The 20,616-nt window shown below is 42.4% G+C and overlaps 1 protein-coding gene across 1 annotated transcript in view; it reads right to left on the reverse strand.

Moving 5' to 3' along the window:
* Nucleotides 1-3,981: 3,981 nt before the first annotated feature.
* LOC134394989 (LON peptidase N-terminal domain and RING finger protein 1-like) overlaps nt 3,982-20,616 on the reverse strand; it is a 35,060-nt gene continuing 18,425 nt past the window's right edge. The window contains exons 7-12 of the mRNA XM_063120904.1: nt 16,650-16,764; nt 13,654-13,775; nt 12,177-12,335; nt 10,582-10,744; nt 9,151-9,297; nt 3,982-5,805 (exon numbers count right to left, since the gene is read on the reverse strand). Of these exons, the coding sequence (XP_062976974.1) occupies nt 5,641-5,805; nt 9,151-9,297; nt 10,582-10,744; nt 12,177-12,335; nt 13,654-13,775; nt 16,650-16,764 (871 nt within the window). The 3' untranslated portion in view covers nt 3,982-5,640. The remainder of the gene's footprint in view (nt 5,806-9,150; nt 9,298-10,581; nt 10,745-12,176; nt 12,336-13,653; nt 13,776-16,649; nt 16,765-20,616) is intronic.

The following is a 20,616-nucleotide window of genomic DNA, read 5'->3' on the forward strand; positions in this document are numbered from 1 at the left end:
ATCTCTCCTACAAAGGAAGGTTACAACAGCTGGAAAAGAAGGTTGAGGGGTGACATGACAGAGGTGTACAAAATCATGTGGAGAATGTGGATAGGGAGACATTTTTCTCCCTCTCCCATAATACTAAACCCGGGGTCATCCCATGAAGCTGATTGGTGGGAGATTCAGGACAGATAAAAGGAAGTTCAATGCATAGTTAAGGAAAGGAAGTAAGGCAGGTGGCTACTAGGAGGAGGGCTTTCTCTGTTTTGGCTCCCCGGCTGTGGAACAAGCTCCCCAGAGAGATCCGCCTGGCGCCTACACTGTATTCTTTTTGTCGCCAGCTGAAGACCTTTTTATTTTCTCAGTATTTTAACACCTAATTTAACTTAAATTTAAATTTTGCTGTTTAAATTCTGTATTTTAATCCTATATCAATTTCTGCTGTGTGGTTTTATCCTGGTTGTGCTTTTTATATTGTATTTTGTATTTGGGTTTTTAGATTGTTGGTTGTTTTATTATGTTCCTCGTGGTTTTAATTTTTTGTGAACCACCCAGAGAGCTTCGGCTATTGGGCGGTATAAAAATGTAATAAATAAATAAATAAAATATGGAATTCACTATCCCAAAATGTAGTGATGGCCACCAATTTGGATGGCTTTAAAAGGGGGTTGGAGGAGAAGACTATGAATGGCTACTAGTCCTAATGGCTATGTGTTACATCCAGTATTGGAGGCAGTAAGCCTATATACACTAGTTGCTGGGGAACATGGGTGGGAGGGTGCTGTTGCACCATGTTCTGCTTGTGGGTCCCTGGTCAATAGCCACTGTTTGAACAGAATGCTTGGCCTGGGTCTTACGTTCTTAAAATGTTGAAATAAATACCACTAAAATAAACATTCAGAAGCATTTAAGCTAACAAGACATAATATTCAACTTCAACAGCATAATGCTATTATCTCCCAACATGCACCTTGAACACTTTAGGCTCATTACTACATTTTCTTCCTTCCAGTTCTTCGTGTATCTGTGCATTATCTCTCCATTATGACAGCACAAACATTCAAATGGTTTGAACAGCAAGGAAGAGAAATCTACTTTTATTCTTATTTTTGGTACGCTATGACAAAGGAAAACTGTGGGCAAGGCACAGAGCATGAAACCCTTTACAAATGAAAGCTAGTGCCCTTGAGGGAATATGTATGTGTATGTGCATATATACACACACAAATACACATAAAATCCAAATAACAACAAATGCTATGCTCCAAAAACACAACCGTTTATTAATTTGACAGGAAAAAAATTAATTTGATCAGCAGTGAATAAAAAGATACAAATTCAAATGAACTCCAGGCAAAGTGGAGTGATTCCAACACATTTCTGCCAGGTAAGAGAAACGGCTCACTTAGCGTCGCAAAATAATGAGCAGTGTCATGCAGCTGAGAGAGCACAAGCTGATTTGCATCCACATTAACAGCCTTTGAAAACAAGGAAAGGAAGGAAGTCCACGTGAGGTTAAAAGAAAAGGATGAGTTTCTTTGCTTCTTTGACTATGCAGCTCAAATAATGAGAATTGCAGGTGGGTGGGAGGGATTAGTAAAGCTTCAAAACAAACCCTCCTCCCACAACTTGGCCTGGCTCTGGAGTCACCAAGGGAAGTATCCAATAGTAGTCCTACATAAACTAGGCCAATTCATTTCAATGGGTAAGAGTCCCTTTGGATACTGCCCTAAATCTCCACCCTTGAAAAGGCACTTTCCATTTAAGAGAAATCTGTGTGTGTGTGTGTGTGTGTGTGTGTGTGTGTGTGTGTGTGTGTGTCAGTGGCTTTAAACACTCCCTTCATATTCCCATTCCCTATAGTAGGTGAAGGAGAAGAAACAGCAAATCCCTTCCCTTACAGGTATATATTCACAGAGGCGTTCATCCTCCTCCCCACATGTTAAGATAGCTTAACTTCTCCTTACCCATAATTCCAAGGTCACATGACTAGGCCAAGCACCCATAAGGCTTGAATGCTAATTGTCATGGTAACAAGAGTTCCTTTTCTCTCCCCCCCCCCCAATCCAAGAGGCAAAGTTGGATTGAAATGGTCAAACACACCTAGGAAGGAATCTTTTGGGTCAGAACAGACAACAGATCACTGCCCTGAATGACTTGCCACAGCACACTCAACAAATGTAGATTGCCAAGCTGCAATACCACCTCATGTGCAGAGGTCTCTGGCCAGTCATATTTAAAATATCCACCAAGCAACAGTCAGGGTATTTTATTCCAATCAGTAAATGGGTTTGGGATTCTTTTGCACACTGAAAAGAAACAAATGCGGATTTCCATAATCCAACTTTGCCTCATCCCTTTTAACCATCATTCTACATCTTTGGTTACAGAAGCTTATTATTTCCCCTTAATGAGGCACGTTGTACAGAAGAATGGTTTGACTCAACTGCTTTAAAATATGACATTTGGAAGTATGTGGAAAAACAAACAGCTGATGTCTGCATAACAAAATAGGCAGAGAGACGGTTGACTCTCAATTATATTCTTATAACCACTCACCCAAACTTACAACTTGGGACCGATACTGAAACTGGTAGAATCCAAACCAAAACTTCGCACTACTTCAATGTAAGAATCTGTCCCGAGGCCTCCAAATAAATATAGAAAGAAATACAAGATAAAAAAACCACTTGGACAAAATATTCCACCCTAGCCCACCCACCTCCGCTACGTTACTAGGCAATGTAGAAGTTCTTCTCTTCCACTGCAATGCATACACCAGAGCAACTGTAATGTAGTTTTTATGCAGGGAAAAAAAGTTCCGGAAAGCCTTCAGTTCCTGATTGTTCCCACACTTCCTTACATTTTCCAAAACATGTTCAAACTGTGTTATGTTGGGGAGATTACATTATCATGTTTTCAAGTCTAGATACCAAGTAAACCTCCCATACCCAGAACAGATGTCATATTAAGATTTTCCCTGGCTCAGAGACTTTTGAGTCTTAGGTTGTATGAAAATGGCATTTGCAGAAGCCCCCAAACTGGTGGCGCCCCATTCAATAAGTAGCCCAACACCCCCAAATTTCTCCAATTTAGCCACCAATCCTATATTGATTGATTTCTTTCATGCAAAAATGGATGGATTGGTACTGAACATACTTAGGTTTATACTTGCAAGCCAGGGAGGGGAAGCCTATGGCTCACTGGAGCACCCCACCCAGACTGCCAGATTCCCTGCCTTATCTCCGAACACTAGTACCCATGGAAGCTTTTAATAGGCTGACTGCAGTGGGAGAGGCGCAGTGTGTGTGTCCATGTAGGCAATCCTGTCATGGGGCCACATGATAGCAGTGGGGTCACTCTAGGATGTGGACCCACCCACTGCAGGCATGAGGCTCCTGACATGCTTGCCCAGAAGGTTCTCCACAAAGCACTGTTTCCTTGGCATTCAGACATAGGATTGTGGCTGGGGCTGAACTACTAATATAGCTCTGTAGTGCTCAAAAAGATGGGGAAGTGCCTCCCTAGATGTCATAGGTATTAACTCGTATCTGAATGAAGGCAGCCACTCATCAGCCTTCATATTACACCTGACGCAATGTGTGTACAGAAGGATCAGCTTCAAAATAAAACAAAATTAAGTCTTTGTGTCTGGATTCTTCTTAGCTGAATAAAATTAACGGAGATAAAATGTAAAATAAAAATAAAAAGTGCTCTTTAATGTCTGATTTCAATGTTCCGTGTATTTCTAAAGCAAATCGTGATTTACATGTTTAGGTTCAATTGCCAGATGCAATTGCTCCGTAAGCGTCTTCCGGGTGGAAGCTTCCGGGAAAACAAGTGTGTATGGAGCACACCTATGAGGAAAACCAGTATCAGTTTGATTAAAGATGGCAGCCATCTCTAGTCATGTTCTTGGAAAGTTGCTTTTTTGGGTAGTTTTCACCCATCTGCAGGTGAATCCTCTCACCCACCCACCCACCCTTTTCTCTTCAAATTAGTCATATTTTATTAGGGGTCGGTGGGTCAAGGAATATAGTGGTGGGGTTCTGCTTGATCCAGAAAACATGTTGTGAGTTACTAATTCTAATATGTTTATTGTTGTTAATCTGTCAAACCTATATAATTTAAACAGAAGCTTTATCTGACTCCAACAAACTTTGAGTTCTTTTTTTAAGCAGGCCAGACAAATAGCAAATCAAGCCAGTATTGTAAACTGTTATTAGGAAGGGTCAGGTAAGAATTTAAGAACATCCAGATGCCTGAAGAAGTTTATAAGAGGGCAAAAGTTGTAATAAAGTCCATGAGCTTTTGTTGTTCCCTTGCCAATGCTACAGTCTTAGTGCTGGGGGTCAAGAGCATTCTACCTAATAACTGTTAATATTCCATCTAGGGCAAATGTTATAACCGTAGGCACATTAGGCTGCTGTAACAAAACCAGGATCCTGAGGCACTTTAAAAATGAAGAAATGAAGGACATTTCACCTTTGTGAAGTCGATTCTTATACCGGGCCCATGTATGTGCACGTCCATCTCCAACAATATATCATGTCACAATACATTTGTTAGCCTTTCAAGTTGTTTTTGTATCCCTTATAAATTTGTCTAGCAGGATACACAATAACTGGACAACTTGATATAGCTGAATACTTAACCATCCTAGTATTTCAAAATCTAGATATTTTTGACTAATACTTTTCAGATGATTGCTCATCTTTTAGCTCTTCCCTCCATCCCATAGCAATGGATTCCACAATTTTGTTTTCTCTTTCAAATTTCTCTTCAGCCATCCTTTGTAGGCTAAATGTTTTATCCATGAGCAGCCTGAGCCTAACTACATTGCCTGGGAGTGAGACATACTTCAAAGTCATGTTTGTTAGTCCCTTATCATATAGAAGTATTTCTAACCTACAATCTTATTCTCCAGCATTTGTCTTCACTTCACGTCATGTCCAAGAGCCCAGCTACACATGACCCATATGATCTAATCTCCACTACATTTTTCTTTCACTATATAAAAAAATAACATCCAATGGTGCAATTTGGATCACGGCTGTGCTGCATTGTACCTAGCCTTTTCCTGCTCTGCAGCTAACAGCAGCTTCAGGGGAATGGTTTAAAATTCGAGAAATGGAATATACATTTTGCAGAGTTTTCAATAATCCTACCCAAATATCGCTAAGAAGTAAGAGGATAAAACTTAGAAAGCCTTTGCGATTGGATTTCCTTTTTGCTTTGCAGGTGGGTGATAAGTTACTTAGAGATTTCTTTGCTTAGCACAAGAAAAGGCATGTCAGTCCGGTTTCTTGGACAGATTTCATATCTAGACTCAGTATTCTTTTATCCTAACAAGGTCAACTGAAGATTCTCTCCCCACCCTAAAAAAAAAAATCTCCTATGGACGGTGTATCATTGCTAATGATTCTTTTTACTATTGCACACCAGCTTCATTTTACTGGTTCATGGCCTATTGCTGAGGTCAGTTCTACAATAAAACAAAATAATCCGGACACAGAAAACACATAAAGAAACATCATATCAGGCGGAGTTCTTTAGCCCAACTTCACAGAGAAAAATGATGTGTGATATAGCATAAACCCATTGTATTTCTTCCTTCTATGGTATTCATAACCTTCTTCTCGGGACAAAGTCTGAAAATTAGCTATTGTAGTCGCGGTTTTCCAGAATGACATTCAGAATATGCTTTAGATGGGTGAGACGAGCCTTCAGGGATGTGTCAGAGAAGATCGTCAACTTACGGGTCAAGTCAAGGGGCAAGATGGATATAAGCCACCAACACCAAACTGGTCCATCTGGAGATGCCTAATGGAGAAATATGCATGGGAAAATATGTAAACAGATTGTGGCAGGGATTCCATGTCTGCACACAGGAAATAGTTTAGGGCCAGTCCCATTGGGACCACTGCAGATAGCAAATTTGACCACATCAAGATTTGGTTTGAGGGATGTTGAGTAGTATGAAGGAATACTTCCTCCATCAGCAGAATACTTACTACCTGTCATCATGTAGATTCTTTAATATTGAATGTGTGACTAAACGGCTCAGTTCACAAATAGCAATACATCAGAATTCTTTAGAATTTTGGCTTATTGTGAACAAACAAGCAAGTTGGCGCATGCTGTTCAATACTTCCCACTTGCTCCTCCTGCCAATACGAGCAGCGAAACAAACCAGGAAAACTCTGAACTGCTTTGGCCACACCAGACTCACTTGACTTATACGGCTTATGAGGCAAAATAAACCCTTGGCAAATCAATGAACTACATACACATCAAGAAAAACTGAAATTAAATTATTTTTTAAGCAACTTAAAAACTCAGACAGCTGAGTTCCTAGGCATTCAGAGGCAGTCTTTTGGGAAGCCATAGCATTTAGTTTCTGGGAAAGAGGGCTTTGAATAGATCAGCTCATCTATTTTGCAGTGTGCACATATTGTAAACAAACTCCAGAAATAGGTTTGTGCAAGAGACAGGTTTGGGCAAGAAAGTAAAGACAACAAACCAAAAAGAAGCTTATGTTGACCCTTGAGACCAACAAACAAAATCTCCAACTTTCTGTAAAACTGTGCTTAACTGATCAAATATGCCCAAGGAGTGAATGTGGTGGTCTAGGTTCAAATATTTGGACCAAAGGTACTTTAATGGCCTTGGCTGGCAAGTAACAAATGGACTGGTTTTTCTCCGCTTCTATAGTTGAGGGAGCTATGTGAAACAGCACACCATCTATTTCTCTATCATGGTCAGCTCCTTTGAAAACTATTTAATAAAAGGAACCGGGGAACAATTTGGTGGTTTGGATACTTAAATATTTAGGTATCTAAATGGAAGTTGAACTCTTGGCAATGCTGGGTCAAGATTCTTTGTCCCAACCGTTTAGTGTGTGTGTGTGCGTTTGCACTACTGTCTACACCAGGGTTGGGCAACTTGAGGCCCTCCGGATGTTTTGGCCTACAACTCCCATCAGCTCTAGACAGCATATCCAATGGTGAGGGATGATAGGAGTTGTAAGCCAAACATCTGGAGGGCCACGCCCACCCCTAGTCTACACAATTTGGCCAAGATCAACAGGTACCTATAGATAACAGGATTGAAGGCTAGATGGACCACTGATTCTACTGACAGAACAATAGTATGCATATCTATCTGGGAATAAGCCCTATTTATTCCCAGGTAAGTAAGCTTTAGCAGAGCTGTTCTTAACTTCTTATGCCTCATTGAGCTCCCAATAAGTTGGAACAGATTAATCACAGGATGCAGAAGGTTGTACTGTACTTGGGCTCTTTAAAAATCATGGCTGTTTCTAAACTGAAAGGATTACTTGGCTGCAGGCCATTGGCCCACTGCATGAATAGCTGGATCAGCTGTGTGAAAAGCATAACACAATGGAATGGAATGTTAGTATCATAGTTAGGCTGAATCAATAAGTCAAAGCACCAGTAAAGCAGAGCTTGAGATGCAGTGCAATAACCACTGCAATTTCATGGCCTGTGGCATGTTTTCCAGTGCCTTTAAAACCAGCCCAATAGATTGCATTACTGCAGTGTGAGTTAATGCTACTGCAGTAGCATCCGCTCTCATCAAGAAGTGTTGTGAACATACTGGGACCTCACACAAATATGCTGTATCTGATAAATGGTCAGCATGGCTCATATATGTAATCCTGCGAGCATTCGATATACTGTATGAGGCTTTTAGAATGGGACTGTGGACAATGGGATGTTACAAAACCTATGACAGTCCAAGAGACTTTGTACATCATTGCAGCCATGCATAAATATCCGAAGGGTTGGGATTTTTCAGCACATACAGAAATTAAATGGGAATACCATGACTCCAAAAACCTCACCTTCTGGCTTTTTTATTTATTTATTTATTTACATATTTATTTATTTAAAACATTTATATCCTGCCCTATATCACCGCCCTTTCTCTGCTGTGGCACCCTGGCTGTGGAATGAGCTCCCCAGAGAGGTCCGCCTGGCGCCTACACTGTACTCTTTTCGTCGCCAGCTGAAAACCTTTTTATTCTCTCAGTATTTTAGCGCTTAATTTTAACTTAAATTTAAATTTTACTGTTCTAACTCTGTATTTTAATCTTATATCAATTTTGCTGCGTGGTTTTATCGCGGTTGTGCTTTTTATACTGTATTTTGTATTTGTGTTTTTAACCTGTTGGTTGTTTTATTATGGTTTTAATTTTTGTGAACCGCCCAGAGAGCTTCAGCTATTGGGCGGTATAAAAATGTAATAACTAAAATAAAATAATAAATAATAAAATAAATAAATTAAGATCTCAGAGCGGCATACAGATAAAAACATACAGTATAAAACAATAAATATGCACAGTTAAAAACAAATTAAACCATGATCCAAGTTAAAACAATATATAATTTAAAAGCAATAGATACAGTTAAAACAGTTAAAACAATGTGCCAGTGAGTTTAACCATCAAAGGCTTTGTTAAAAAGCCATGTTTTTACTTGGCGTTGAAATGCAATTTATTATTATTATTTTAATTTATTATTATTTATTTATATAGCGCCATCAATGTACATGGTGCTGTACAGAGTAAAACAATAAAATAGCAAAACCCTGCCGCATAGGCTTACATTCTAATAAAATCATAATAAAACAATAAGAAGGGGAAGAGAATGCACCAAACAGGCACAGGGTAGAGCAATCAATGTTGGCGCCAATCGGGCCTCCAAGGGGAGGGCATTCCACAGTTCCATTTATCCTGGTTCATTGTGCTTTAGAACACGAGTGTTGAAAGTCTTTCAACCCAAGCTCTGAATTCAATTCAGAGAAGCTCTCAGGGTGGGGTAGGGGTGGGGCATGCCAGTGGTGGCCAGGAGTGAAGGCCAAAATATCAAAAACACCATCATATTTTAACTTATAGTTTTTACTGCCAGTAACTTAGCCTTAGAGAGGCATTTCAACCTTTAATAATGGGGTGAAATGCACAAAATCCCAGGTCAAAAGAAAGGGGTGGGGCAGGGGAAGTGGGCATTGGCGTCTGGGAAATCCAGAGGGCTGAGTTGGGGCCCGAGGCAGTCTGGATTCAGTTCGTGGACCTAAAGTTCCACACACCTGCTTTAGAACATGGGCGGCTCCCAATTATAGATGCCTGGAGAGAGCAATCAATACCTGGATGTCCTCCTCTTTCTCAGGAAGAGGTCCATGGTGAATCAAGAGTTGTCTGAAGGTGGTGTCCCCGTGGTCATAAAATCTCTCAGTTAGCTGGTATGTATAGTCATGCAAATTCTGAAGCTCAGCCAGCTCTTCTCCTTCCACCTACACCGAGAGGTTAGTAGAAGGAAGACATTGGGAGTGGGCGATGGAGCAAGGAAAAGTGCAAGGGTTTGACCCAGTGTTGAAAGCAGAACAGCAGAAAGAGAGAGAGAGAAAGAAGCCAAGAATAAACACAAGTCACTTGATATAAACTAAGTGATGTTGGTACACAGTTACAAGATACACAGAGGAGCAGGGAAAGTGTGGCCTTAGGTCAGACCCCACTTTTCTTTGATGACTTTGAGATGCCTGTGGACACTCTTGATCAAGATAGCTTGAGCAACAGCTAATTTGCACAACTGAATCTGCATAATCTCAAGATTCATTTTAAGGAGGGCTATGTAATAATTGCATCAGCTACCTGAAGGAGAGCCCCATGTGGTTGCTCATCCACCAACAGATACAAAATAGATAAAAGCTATCACCTTTGTGGTTGCAAGCATCCACCAGCATATCAGCTTTGGCTAATTAATTGGCAGGGACAATTTTAACAAGTGAAGTTAATGCCATACTTTCGGAGGGAGGCCCTTTCCGGTTTTTCTGTTTTTCTGCATTACTCTTAAAAGGAAGTGGTGGGGGAAGACATACTTAGAGATGGCCTTTCCTTCTGACAACAAGGGATAGCTTTTCTTTCTTTAATTGTAAGCTCTTTCACTTCTATCAATATTCCAAAAGGCCACTTTGGTTAATCTGCAAAATGTATTTAAATTTAATTAATAGTTTAAAGACAGGGTAATAAATCAGCTGAAATTCTTTAGTTTTGGGGCTCACTTGTTTTGCATCTCTGTTGCACAGAACTTTCAACCAAAATGAAGCATCTATCACTGCAACCATTTAAGGTGCAAGCCTATGCATGTTGAGACAGGAAAGTTGTAGGACTTTTTTCCATCTTAACATGCACAGGGTTGTGCTCTTAGACATTCAGTGGCATGAATAGCTATCACATGCACCACACAAAGCAATATAGGAAGCTGCCTTCTACAGAGTCCATTTAACTCAGTATTGTATACACTGTCTACTGGCTTGCATCACCTCTCCAAGGGTTTCAGGTAGGGGTCTTCACAGCTCTACCTGGAGATCTCCAAGGGTTTTAATTCAGGGCCTTCTGCATGCAAAGTAGGTGCTCTCCCCCTGAGCCTTGGCCCTTACATCTCCCCAAAGGTGACCTGTATGCTATAAAGCCAATGGAATATATGCTTTTTCTGGCAGAGGAACTTTCATTCCCTCTGGTGTATTGTTCCAAGTTAACCACAGCCTCTGTAGGACAACTCACACGGAACCACCCACCTTCTTGTCATCCAAGTACTCAATATCAGCAGTGTTGTAGCCATCCCGGTGGCTGCGTCTCAAAACCCGGAACCTCCGCTTGCCTACTGTGTCCACTAAAGATCGTCCATCAGGCAGGAATACTATTTTCTGAATCTCAAGCATGCAGCCAAAGTCAGCAAAACTGAAGAGAAGGAAAATGCTATTGAGAGGAGCTATGTTTACATGGTTTGATGACTCAAATCCTGGGCTATTATCTCTCCCAAAGCATGTGTGCCCCTCATCTCCCACCCATCCCCGGTAGGGCTTCTGTTCCTCTTGGCAAAGCTGGAAGTCATTCTCGTCGTCATCTCCTTTGGAGATGGGAAGCTGAGATAGAGAGAAGAGATGGTTTTGTGGCTTGCCTGGACACAGCAGGACCACCACCCTGACTCATCCAAGATGCAGCCACTCAACACTAGTAAACCTGCCCCTCATAAATGAATGCAGTCACTGTCTACTGCCTTCTGTTTTCTTGTTCCCAGTGGTCCAAAGGGCACTGGGAAACCATCGCATCACCTGGGAGAGCCCAAGTGGAACATCTGCAAACCTTCCTCCTTCATATCTTCTTAGGACTCTGACTAAATTAAGACATCCCGGCTACAGCATCCTGTGAAACTGCCTCTCCCCACTCCTATTCCCACCCCCATCAACCTTTTGTAACATGTTGCCTGTTGAAGAGATGTGGAGATCTCAAAAGCTTGAAGAGTTTTGGTGAACTTTGTGTTGCCTTAATAAAGGTATTACACTAATATAGATTTTTTCTTATGGCCAACACAACTGCCTTTATTTAATGCATACTTTGTTGATGACAACCTTATACACACACACACACACACACACACCCTTACTTGTGTCTTTTGTGTGTTACTGTTACTAAACATCCACTTATAGCAGAGAGGCAATACATCTTCAATGTATCTCTAGGACTACTAGATGATCCAGAATAATTACTGCCATAAACCCTATGCACACTTTCCCTCCATGTGCGGTTGCCCCACCCTGTGAGACACATAAAGCACATAAAGAGGGGCTGTGTCTCCTGGCTGGCCACAGATATTTGCATGTGGAGTGCAGACCTCTGCAATGGGGCACCCATGCGTGAGCAGCAGATCTCTACTCTAAATGTGCAGATGGGGGGGGGGTGCAGGACAGGCATGGCGTGCAGCACCAGGAGGCACGGCCCCACTCTACCTTCCACCATGGGCCCCACACATGGAGCGAGCATGTGAGAAGGGCTTCAGTGGAATGCAAATTAATCTTCATTGTTCAGCTTGATTTATTTATTTTGGTTATTTGTTTTTAGAATTTATAAAGTACTCTTCATCAACAGGATCCCAGGGTGGTGGACACAACATCAAAAATAAACAAATCCAATATAAAAACCAGACAAATATATATATTATTTTAAAATGAATTAATCAACAAGTCTCCAATCAGAAAACCAAACACAACCAATTCAGTTTAAAAGCAATTTAGGGCACATACCTACGCATGTTTAGACGGGTGGGTGGGGGTGGAATCCTACAATTCCCAGCATCCCACAGCCAGCATCTGATGCCTTCCTTGCCACTTACCTCTTCCCATTCTCAAACATGCACATGCCAAACATCTTTGTGCCAGTCTCCTGACATCTTCGCATCATGAGACGGTAGCGAGGTTCAAACACATGAAGGGGACACACAATGCCTGGAAATGACATTGTGCACACAAAGATGGGGATATTCTTGGTCAGGCTGCAGGAAGAAGATGGAAGCAGTGTGATCACATGTTCCCAGTGCGGATAAATAGGAACACATTACAGTAGGAGATATCACCGGCCCCATTTATGAGTGTACTCTTGGACATGTGGGGAACTTCTTCCCACCCTAGAGCTGAACTCAATATCAGAGAAGCACTTGAGGGGTATCTTCCAGTGGTGGATGGGGCCAAAGACAGAAGGTGATGGGGTGAAGGAAAAAGAGGCGGCGAAAATATACAAAAATACTGTAGCGTAAAGCTCTTACTGTTAATAGCTAAGACTCAGTAGAGGCATTCCAATAAGAACATAAGAAGTACCATATTGGATCAGACCAAGGGTCCATCTAGTCCAGCAATGTGTCCATCACACAGTGGCCAACCAGCTGCCCACAGGGAAACCCACAAGCAGGACAAGAATAAATATAAGGTTATTAATCTATTGAGCCTCCTGTGATTTCAGTTAATTGCAATTCAATTCCTTATGCAACGTCTGTGTTTTGCTAGTTCAAAAAGTTACAAAATTTCTATATACTCACTGATAATATTGTAAACAATACTAACAAAAAATAAGGATTGTTTTTTGGGTTGAACACTGTATATGGAGTGCTCCCCCACCAGCTGTATTCCGGGCCTCAACAGTTGTCACTCACTACTGTTTTATACCATTTTAAAGCAGTAGTGTAGATCCTGCCCCAGTCTCATGTATGGGTTAGAATGTCGGACTGGGGCTCCAGACATCCAGGTTCTAGTCCCCATTCAGCCATGAAGCTCCCAGGGTGACTTTGGGCCAGTGACTCTCAACCTAACCTACCTCACAAGGTTGTTGTGAGGATAAATGAAGAGGACTGTGTAAGCTGTCTTGGGTTCCTTGCAAGAGGAAAAAAAGTGGGATATAAATGCAAGAATAAGAATAAAATAATTATCAGAATGCTACTATTGGCCCCTTTTTCTTTGGACAGTCTTTCTGTGACAGTCTTCCCCAACCTGGTGTCCTCCAAATGTTTGGAGTTTCAATTCCCATCAGCCCCAATCAGCATATGCAACAGGAATGCTGGGAATTGTAGTCCAAAACATTTGAAGGGTGCCAGATTGGGAAGGCTGTACTACAATGTAGTTCCCTAGAGTTACAATCTCATACAAATTTACCTGGGAGCCATCCCATCAAAACTCAATGGGCTTAGTTCCAAATAGATATGTATAGTATTGTAGATGATATTACTTCAAACTATAGTGACATGACATCTCTCCCTTCCCAATATTATGTGTGCGTGACACACACAGGCAACAGGCACAGGTACATAGGTCTCTGTTTACTTCGAAAGTTCTGTCATTTCAGCCTGGTGTACCAATTTTCTTTCTGCCAGTTGTGATGGAAAGACAGTTGTCATAAGCTCCTCCAGCAGCACTGTGGTATTGTATTTTCCAGCTCTCAGATACTGGAAGAAACCAAAGACGTTACATATTTAGAACCTAAGAAGAGCCACGCTGGATCAGACCAAGATCCATTTAGTCCAGCACTCTGTTCACACAGTGGCCAAACAGCTGTGCACAGGAAACCCACAAATTGCACATGTTCCTCCTTCCCATGTTCCACAGCAACTGGTGCTCATCGGCTTACTGCCTCTAATACTGGAGGTAGCATATAGCCATCAGGACTAGCAGCCATTGATAGTAGGGCTGTGCTCAGCCCCCCAACTCACCTTGGAGGCTATTTCAGAGCCTCTAAAATGGCCCCAATTTGACTCAGGGCACTTTGGGAGGTGCCTGACTTGCCACCAAAGCAAGATTCCTTCCCTCCCCCGCCCCCACCATGAAGCGACTCAGCCTTGCATGTTTCTGGGTGAAAGCCAATCAGGAGTCCATGGGAAAGCTGGGCACAAGGCCGACCAAGAGTCCATGGGACTCCTGACTCCCCATTCCATGCTTGCAGCCCCCTTGCCCCCTCCCTTCAAGCCTCTCTGCTGCTGCTGGGACTTACCTGTAAATTACATCCTCCTCCCAGAGAGCCGGACCACATTTTATATTTAAAATCATGGTGACTCTCTATTTTTACTATATTTATGGCCACAAACTATGGCAGTCGAAAAAGGGCCATTCCTCTTTATGGCTGCTGTAGGTTTCAGCCATAGATATTATAAAAATAGAAAGCCACCTTGATCTTAACTATAAAATGCAGCTTGGCTCTCTGGGAGGAGGATGCAATTTACAGATAAGTCTCAGTGGTGGGTGGTGGCGGGGAGCGGGAGATAAGTCCAATGGACTCATGGACAGCCTTGTGCCAGCTTTCTCAGGCAGGTGGGTGGAGGGAAGCGGCCCAGTGCTGCTCTGAATTGGCCCATGGCGTCCTGAGGTTTCTGTACTGGTCTAATTCAGCCTTGGAGCACCTCAGGGCCAACCCAGTACTGATTCACATCTGGGCTGAGGCAGGTCAAATCAGCTCGGCTCACCTCTGTTTCAGGGATTTAGCCCGAGGTGGTGCAGAGCCCTAATTGATAGCCTTATCAGCCATGAATTTGTCCATTCCCCTTTTAAAGCCATCTAAATTGGTGACCGTGGCGTTATACCCCACAAGTCAGTTCCCTAATATATGTCTAGGATTTGTAAGTCTATTGTGTTTAGAATGTTGACCTGAGTGGGTGGGGATTGAATATCTTAGGAGGGGGGAGGAGGGTATATAAGGGAATGACTGAGGTGATAGGGGTGTGTTTTTAAAGTACTTTGGTTCGAGGGGAGAATTAGAGGATCAGGGTAAAGAGGGTTGTCTTTTGAGTGTAGTGTGCAGATAGTCAGTTGGTCTTGATTAAACAGTCCTGATAATAAAGAAAGTTCAAGAGTGAAGGTGTGAGAGAAAGGAAAGCATGTATGAGAAGAGAGAAAGGATTGGATGAGAGGTTTTAACAAGGGTCTGAAAAGTTTTATTATGAAACAAAGTTTGTGAACATTGAAATAAATTTTTATTCAGTTTGTTTTACTACCACAAAAATCCCACACGGCTCCTTGGCATTTATCATCTGCAGTTATATACATATAACACCCGTTCTGACATTAATTCACCATCAGCACATATAATTCACAGCGCATTATTTTATTCCTGAAATTATTCCTGTTTAACCCCTTTCTCCACATAGTTTGTAGAAAGGTGCTGTTTGTACCTCACCTCAGGCTCATAAAGTGGTGGCACTTAGCTTGAGCAAGGAGTGTCCATGACAGGCCTGTTGTAAAGGGCCTGTGTCGTGGCACAGTGACCATCACTACATCTTGGGGAAGTGAATTCCACCATTTCAACTATGTGCTATATGAAGAAGTACTTCCTTTTATCTGTCCTGGATCTCCCACCAATCATGGGATGACCCCAAGTTCTACTATTATGAGAGAGGGAGAAAAAATGTCTCCCTATCTACTTTCTCCACACCTTCCATAATTTTGTACACCTCTATTATGTGTCCCCTTAGATACCTTTTCTCTAAGTAAACCATTCCAGTTGGGTGTTACCCTTATGTTTTCTGCCTGATTATCTATGCAAGGTCATACCTGGTAACATTTATGAAATCCATTCTGCTTTAGCACTTGGAGCCAAGAACTTCTTGTCAGGTGGTCTGGATGCTTAGGACTGCCAGGTTTTGGTCATTGTGAATGGCTTGATTTATTTATTTTCATTTTTCAATACAATATGAATAGCATTTTTTCCATCATTGCACTCCTCCTGTCCCCTTTTAGCTTCCCTCCTCCCCTATTCATATCATCCCTTATTTAAAAATTAAAGGTTTTGTGCCTATGAATACAATCACTGGATTATTATGATGTTGCAGATGTCTTGGCAGGTGCAGCTATTGCTGCCATAAAGCTGAACCTGTTAAATGGTTTCCTTTTACACCGGTGTTAGAAGCATAGATGGCCTTTCCTAACCAAGGACACTTTAGCAATATGTTGCAATTACTACTAATTATCCCACTCAATGGTGGAACTGCAGGACAAAGAATGCCCCTACCAACATGAAAAGAGAGAAGCTTCAATCCAACCTCCTCCTGCGGAACAGATCCAGCTGTGGAATGAGACGACCTCATCCACTCCTCCCCACAGCAGCCCCCTATCCGCTTGTTAGGGTTGGGGGTCTGCCCACAGCAAATTTGGAGGCATGCAGGGGACCACAGGGGAGCAGACAGGAAAAGAAAGTCCCATCCCACCAGCAGAATCTGTTCTGCTGGTGGAAGGAGGAAGTTGGATCCAAGCCAGAATCTACAATCTCCAGGCAATTAGAAGCAACTAATACAGATCCAGGGGGCTTCCTTCCTTCATGCCCATCACCTTACCTCTCGAAGACTCTGCTTGCAAAGGGGGCAATTGGGCCTGTGATCGAGGCAACGCTCCACACACTCTTTGCAGAAAGTATGGCCACAAGGCGTGGTCACAGGCTCAAAGAACATCCTGCAGAACAAGCAGAGGGAGAAAGAGACCATCCGTCAGTAGGCACGTGCCTATCTATGGAAAAATATCAAGATCACAACTAAATTGGGAGCACACCCTTCTACTCTGGGGGGCTTAGTATGGTTTGCATTGTGATATAACACAAAGGACTGGAATGTAAGCACAAAGAGAGAGAGAGAGAGAGAGAGAGAGAGAGAGAGAGAGAGAGAGAGAGAGAGAGAGAGAGAGTTTAAACAAAAGGGTAAGAACTCCTATTTCAAAGCTGGTGGACAGCTTTGTCCTGAACTGGGAGTCTAAGTTTTACCTATAGGGACTGCTGCCATTTTAAATACACAGTGGAGCAAGTTTGCTATGAACAGCCAAGGGGCAAGCAAGTTTGATACACTAACAGCATAAACAAATACACCCATCTGCAGGAGATTCAATAGCTGGATTCACCTGCTAGGTCCAACAACATGCAGAGATTTATTTCTGAAATGTGATTAGTATTAATTGCAAAAAAATTTATAGCTATCAATAAAGCAGGTTGTTAGGAAATGTGTTCATTTGTATTTTATCTGTCCAACAGACTTTGGCAATACACGGCAGTGATGAACTCCAACATTGATATAGCTGAAGAGGAGATGCCACCATGGAAAGGACATTGTTACCAGCATGAGACTAACAAGGCTGGCTAAAGTGAACACATACTTGAAGTCCTACTACCTGGAACATCATCATAAACCCACATCTGTGCTGTGGGCCATCTCCTGGGACACCACTCCTCCAGAACAGCCCTCCATGGCCTGTCTAAACAGAGGACAGGCAGCTCTCCAGTCTTCACAATGCTTGGCTCTGAGGAAGGAGTCCCTCAGAGCCAAGCATTTGGTGACAGACAGCTCTCTGAAGAAAAATGTCAACCAGTCTCTTCTCCCACTCCCAACACGGATCTCCACTTGATGGTTGGCAGTGAGTGTAAGCTCTTTTGGGCTGGCAGGGATGTGCCCTTCTGAGCCCATGGGCTCTTGCCAGTTGCCTGACCTTGCTGGCCCCTGATGCACATGGGCCAGCTGCTCACTCTGGTGGAATCCAGAGAAATTCCTCTGCACACTTCCAAGTTTTTATGAGGAAGGGGGTATTTATTTATATTTGCCTCACATCTTTGCTATTTCAGGGATGTGCGTGTACTGAAATAACCACATCTTATACAAAATTTGCCCTTTCTTTTCACCTGACAGCATCAGCACATCAGACAATTTGTAAAAAATGCCAACCCCTGACAAGCATTCAGCAGGAGATTCAGGATTTCCTCCGTATCCTTTTATTTGATTGATATCTCTTCTGTTGGGTTTGTCATTTAAAGTTGGCAATACATTTAAATAGAACAAGCTTTCTGGGAAGGGGCCCAAAAAATTCACTGGGCACAAATGAGGCCCCAGATTTGTGCACTGACATTGCAGGATAAATGATGGCAGGTGGCACAACTGAGACAGTCCCTGGAGAGTTTACCAGCCATGCTTCACAACTGGAGGGCCAAGTAAGCTACTGGCATCGACATGCAACAGCATACTCAAAACAGTTTCTTGTGTACTGGCACACCCCACCGTGAGCATGGGAAAGCTTCCTCCAAGACACTGCGATGCTGAAGAGAGGAAGCCAATTGCACAGACTAATCAGCCCACAAGGGTCCTACAGTCAAACCTGTCAGTTAAACCAGCAAGGTACTGGGTCTCCAATGTGGTGCCCGTGGACACTTCTCTTGGTGCCAACCGGGCTCCCTGCCCCTCCTGTTTTTATTTTATTTCTTAAGGTGTCTTTTGTAGCAGTAGTAGTAGTAGTAACAACAACAACAACAACAACAGGACTGGCATGATGCAAAGTGAAGTGTTATTCTCCAACATAGTCTCCATTTGGGTTCAGAAGAGCAGTTTTGTGTTTCAGAGCTCAGACTCCACTTCTGTTTTGTATGTAGGTCCTTGGGCAGGTGACTTTTCTTTTAGCTTCACCAGTTTGCCTTCTGGGAAATGAGAGTATTGTGACTGGCCATGTCCACCATGACAGCCATTTTATGAATGGCAAACCCCCATGATAGCTATTGTGTGAGAGTGCCCACAACACTCTCTCAAAATTCCAAACGTGTCCATTGACCCCAAAACTTTGGGGACCCTACTAAGCTCTCTGTGCAGCCATACCATGGGAATCGTATCGACATAAACTGGGCATAAATTTCCTTGTGATTGGGCCACAACTCAGGCCTTTGTATTTTGCACCTGTAGCCCTTAACAACTATCTTAGTATCATATATCTAGTTTGCATACTGCAGAAGACTATCTTCCAGACAAGACTATCTTCCAGACAAGGATGGAGGACCCTTAGTGGGTTCTCAGAGGGTCAGGACTGAGGAAGATTAGAAAATGAAGAAGACAGGGCTAGGTTCGATTGAGGTGACAAGGTTGTACCTACAGAAGTATCTTGCAGCAGTGTTGACATAGAATGAATTGTCCCATGAAAGAGAATGCATCTGGTTAAAGAGGAATCATTAGAATAAATGCTGCCATTTTGCGTTAGTAGCCACAACTTCCTGTGTTGTATAGAATCACACTCATGAGCCATGTGTTAATGTGCAGCTTATCTGTGGCACGATGCAGACTTTTCCAGACAGTTGTGCATGGAACAGATAATCTACCTCCTCATGTATTCTAACACAAGAGGAGGGCATGTCCAAGAGTTTCAGGGATGTTCTGGTGGTAGACCAGGGAGCTACATGAGAAGCACTTGTTATCTGCCTCTCTGTGTCCCAATATTGGGAGAAATGTTTTTTTATAAGCATGTTTTTAATTTATAATTTTCAGAAGTTCAAAAGGCTCAGCTTCCCTATAATTGATTGGTATAAATCATTTTGGGGTCCTGGTTGTTTTTGGGGAGGGAAGGAGAATTACAGTGCAAGCTTATACATGTCTACTCAAAAGTAAGCCCTATTGGGTTCAATAGGATGAACTCCCAGGTAAGTGTGTATAGGATAACAATCTCAGCCACTCACAGACACAGGAAGCCATGACAAGCAAGCAATACCTTTTCATCTGTAATATGGAGCACTTTTCCTTAGTCCTTTCTCCATTCTGAATGCCACAGAACCACTGCTTTGATCTCATTGGCACAGGGCCAAACAATTGCCCTTAAATAAAGTTTAGGTGGATGATCCTTGGTTACAAAGTTGGTAATTCAATAAAGACATTGTCTAATTACAGGCATAAATCCACTCTAGCATCAGCCTTTTGGCAAGGCTAGATGGAATTAAGCTTTTAAATCTTCTCTCTCTCTCTCTCTCTCTCTTTCTCACACACACACACACACACAGAGAGATTGAGAGAGAGAGAGAGAGAGAGAGAGAGAGAGAGAGAGAGAGAGAGAGAGAGGGTTCCTAAAGCATTCAGGAATCAGTTCACTTTCATTTCTCTCCATCATTTCCTTGATTAATGGAGAAAAGGTGAGCTGAAAAAGATTAATCTAAAAATGGATAGTCATAGGAGCATAGGAGGTTGCCTTATACTGAGCTAGACCATTGGTCCATCTAGGCCAGTATCGTTGACACTGTCTGGCAACAATGGCTCTCCAGAGCTTCAGACAGGAGATTTTTCAGCCCTACCTGGAGATGCTGGGGATCAAACCTGGGACCTATCCCTGTTAACAATGTCCTAAGATACGTAGCATGATGGAGAAAAAACTGACAGCAGGCAGGCAGTATATCTATATGCTCAGATATAATTATTGCTCTAGAAATGTTACGTGTAGTCTCCTTCTTTGAAAGAAAAGGGGTTACAGAGAAACAACCAGACAACATCTCAATGAGCCACTGCAAGGATAGGTGACAGC

Source organism: Elgaria multicarinata, chromosome 3 (genome assembly GCF_023053635.1).
Source record: "Elgaria multicarinata webbii isolate HBS135686 ecotype San Diego chromosome 3, rElgMul1.1.pri, whole genome shotgun sequence".
NCBI classification, from domain to species: Eukaryota; Metazoa; Chordata; class Lepidosauria; order Squamata; family Anguidae; genus Elgaria; species Elgaria multicarinata.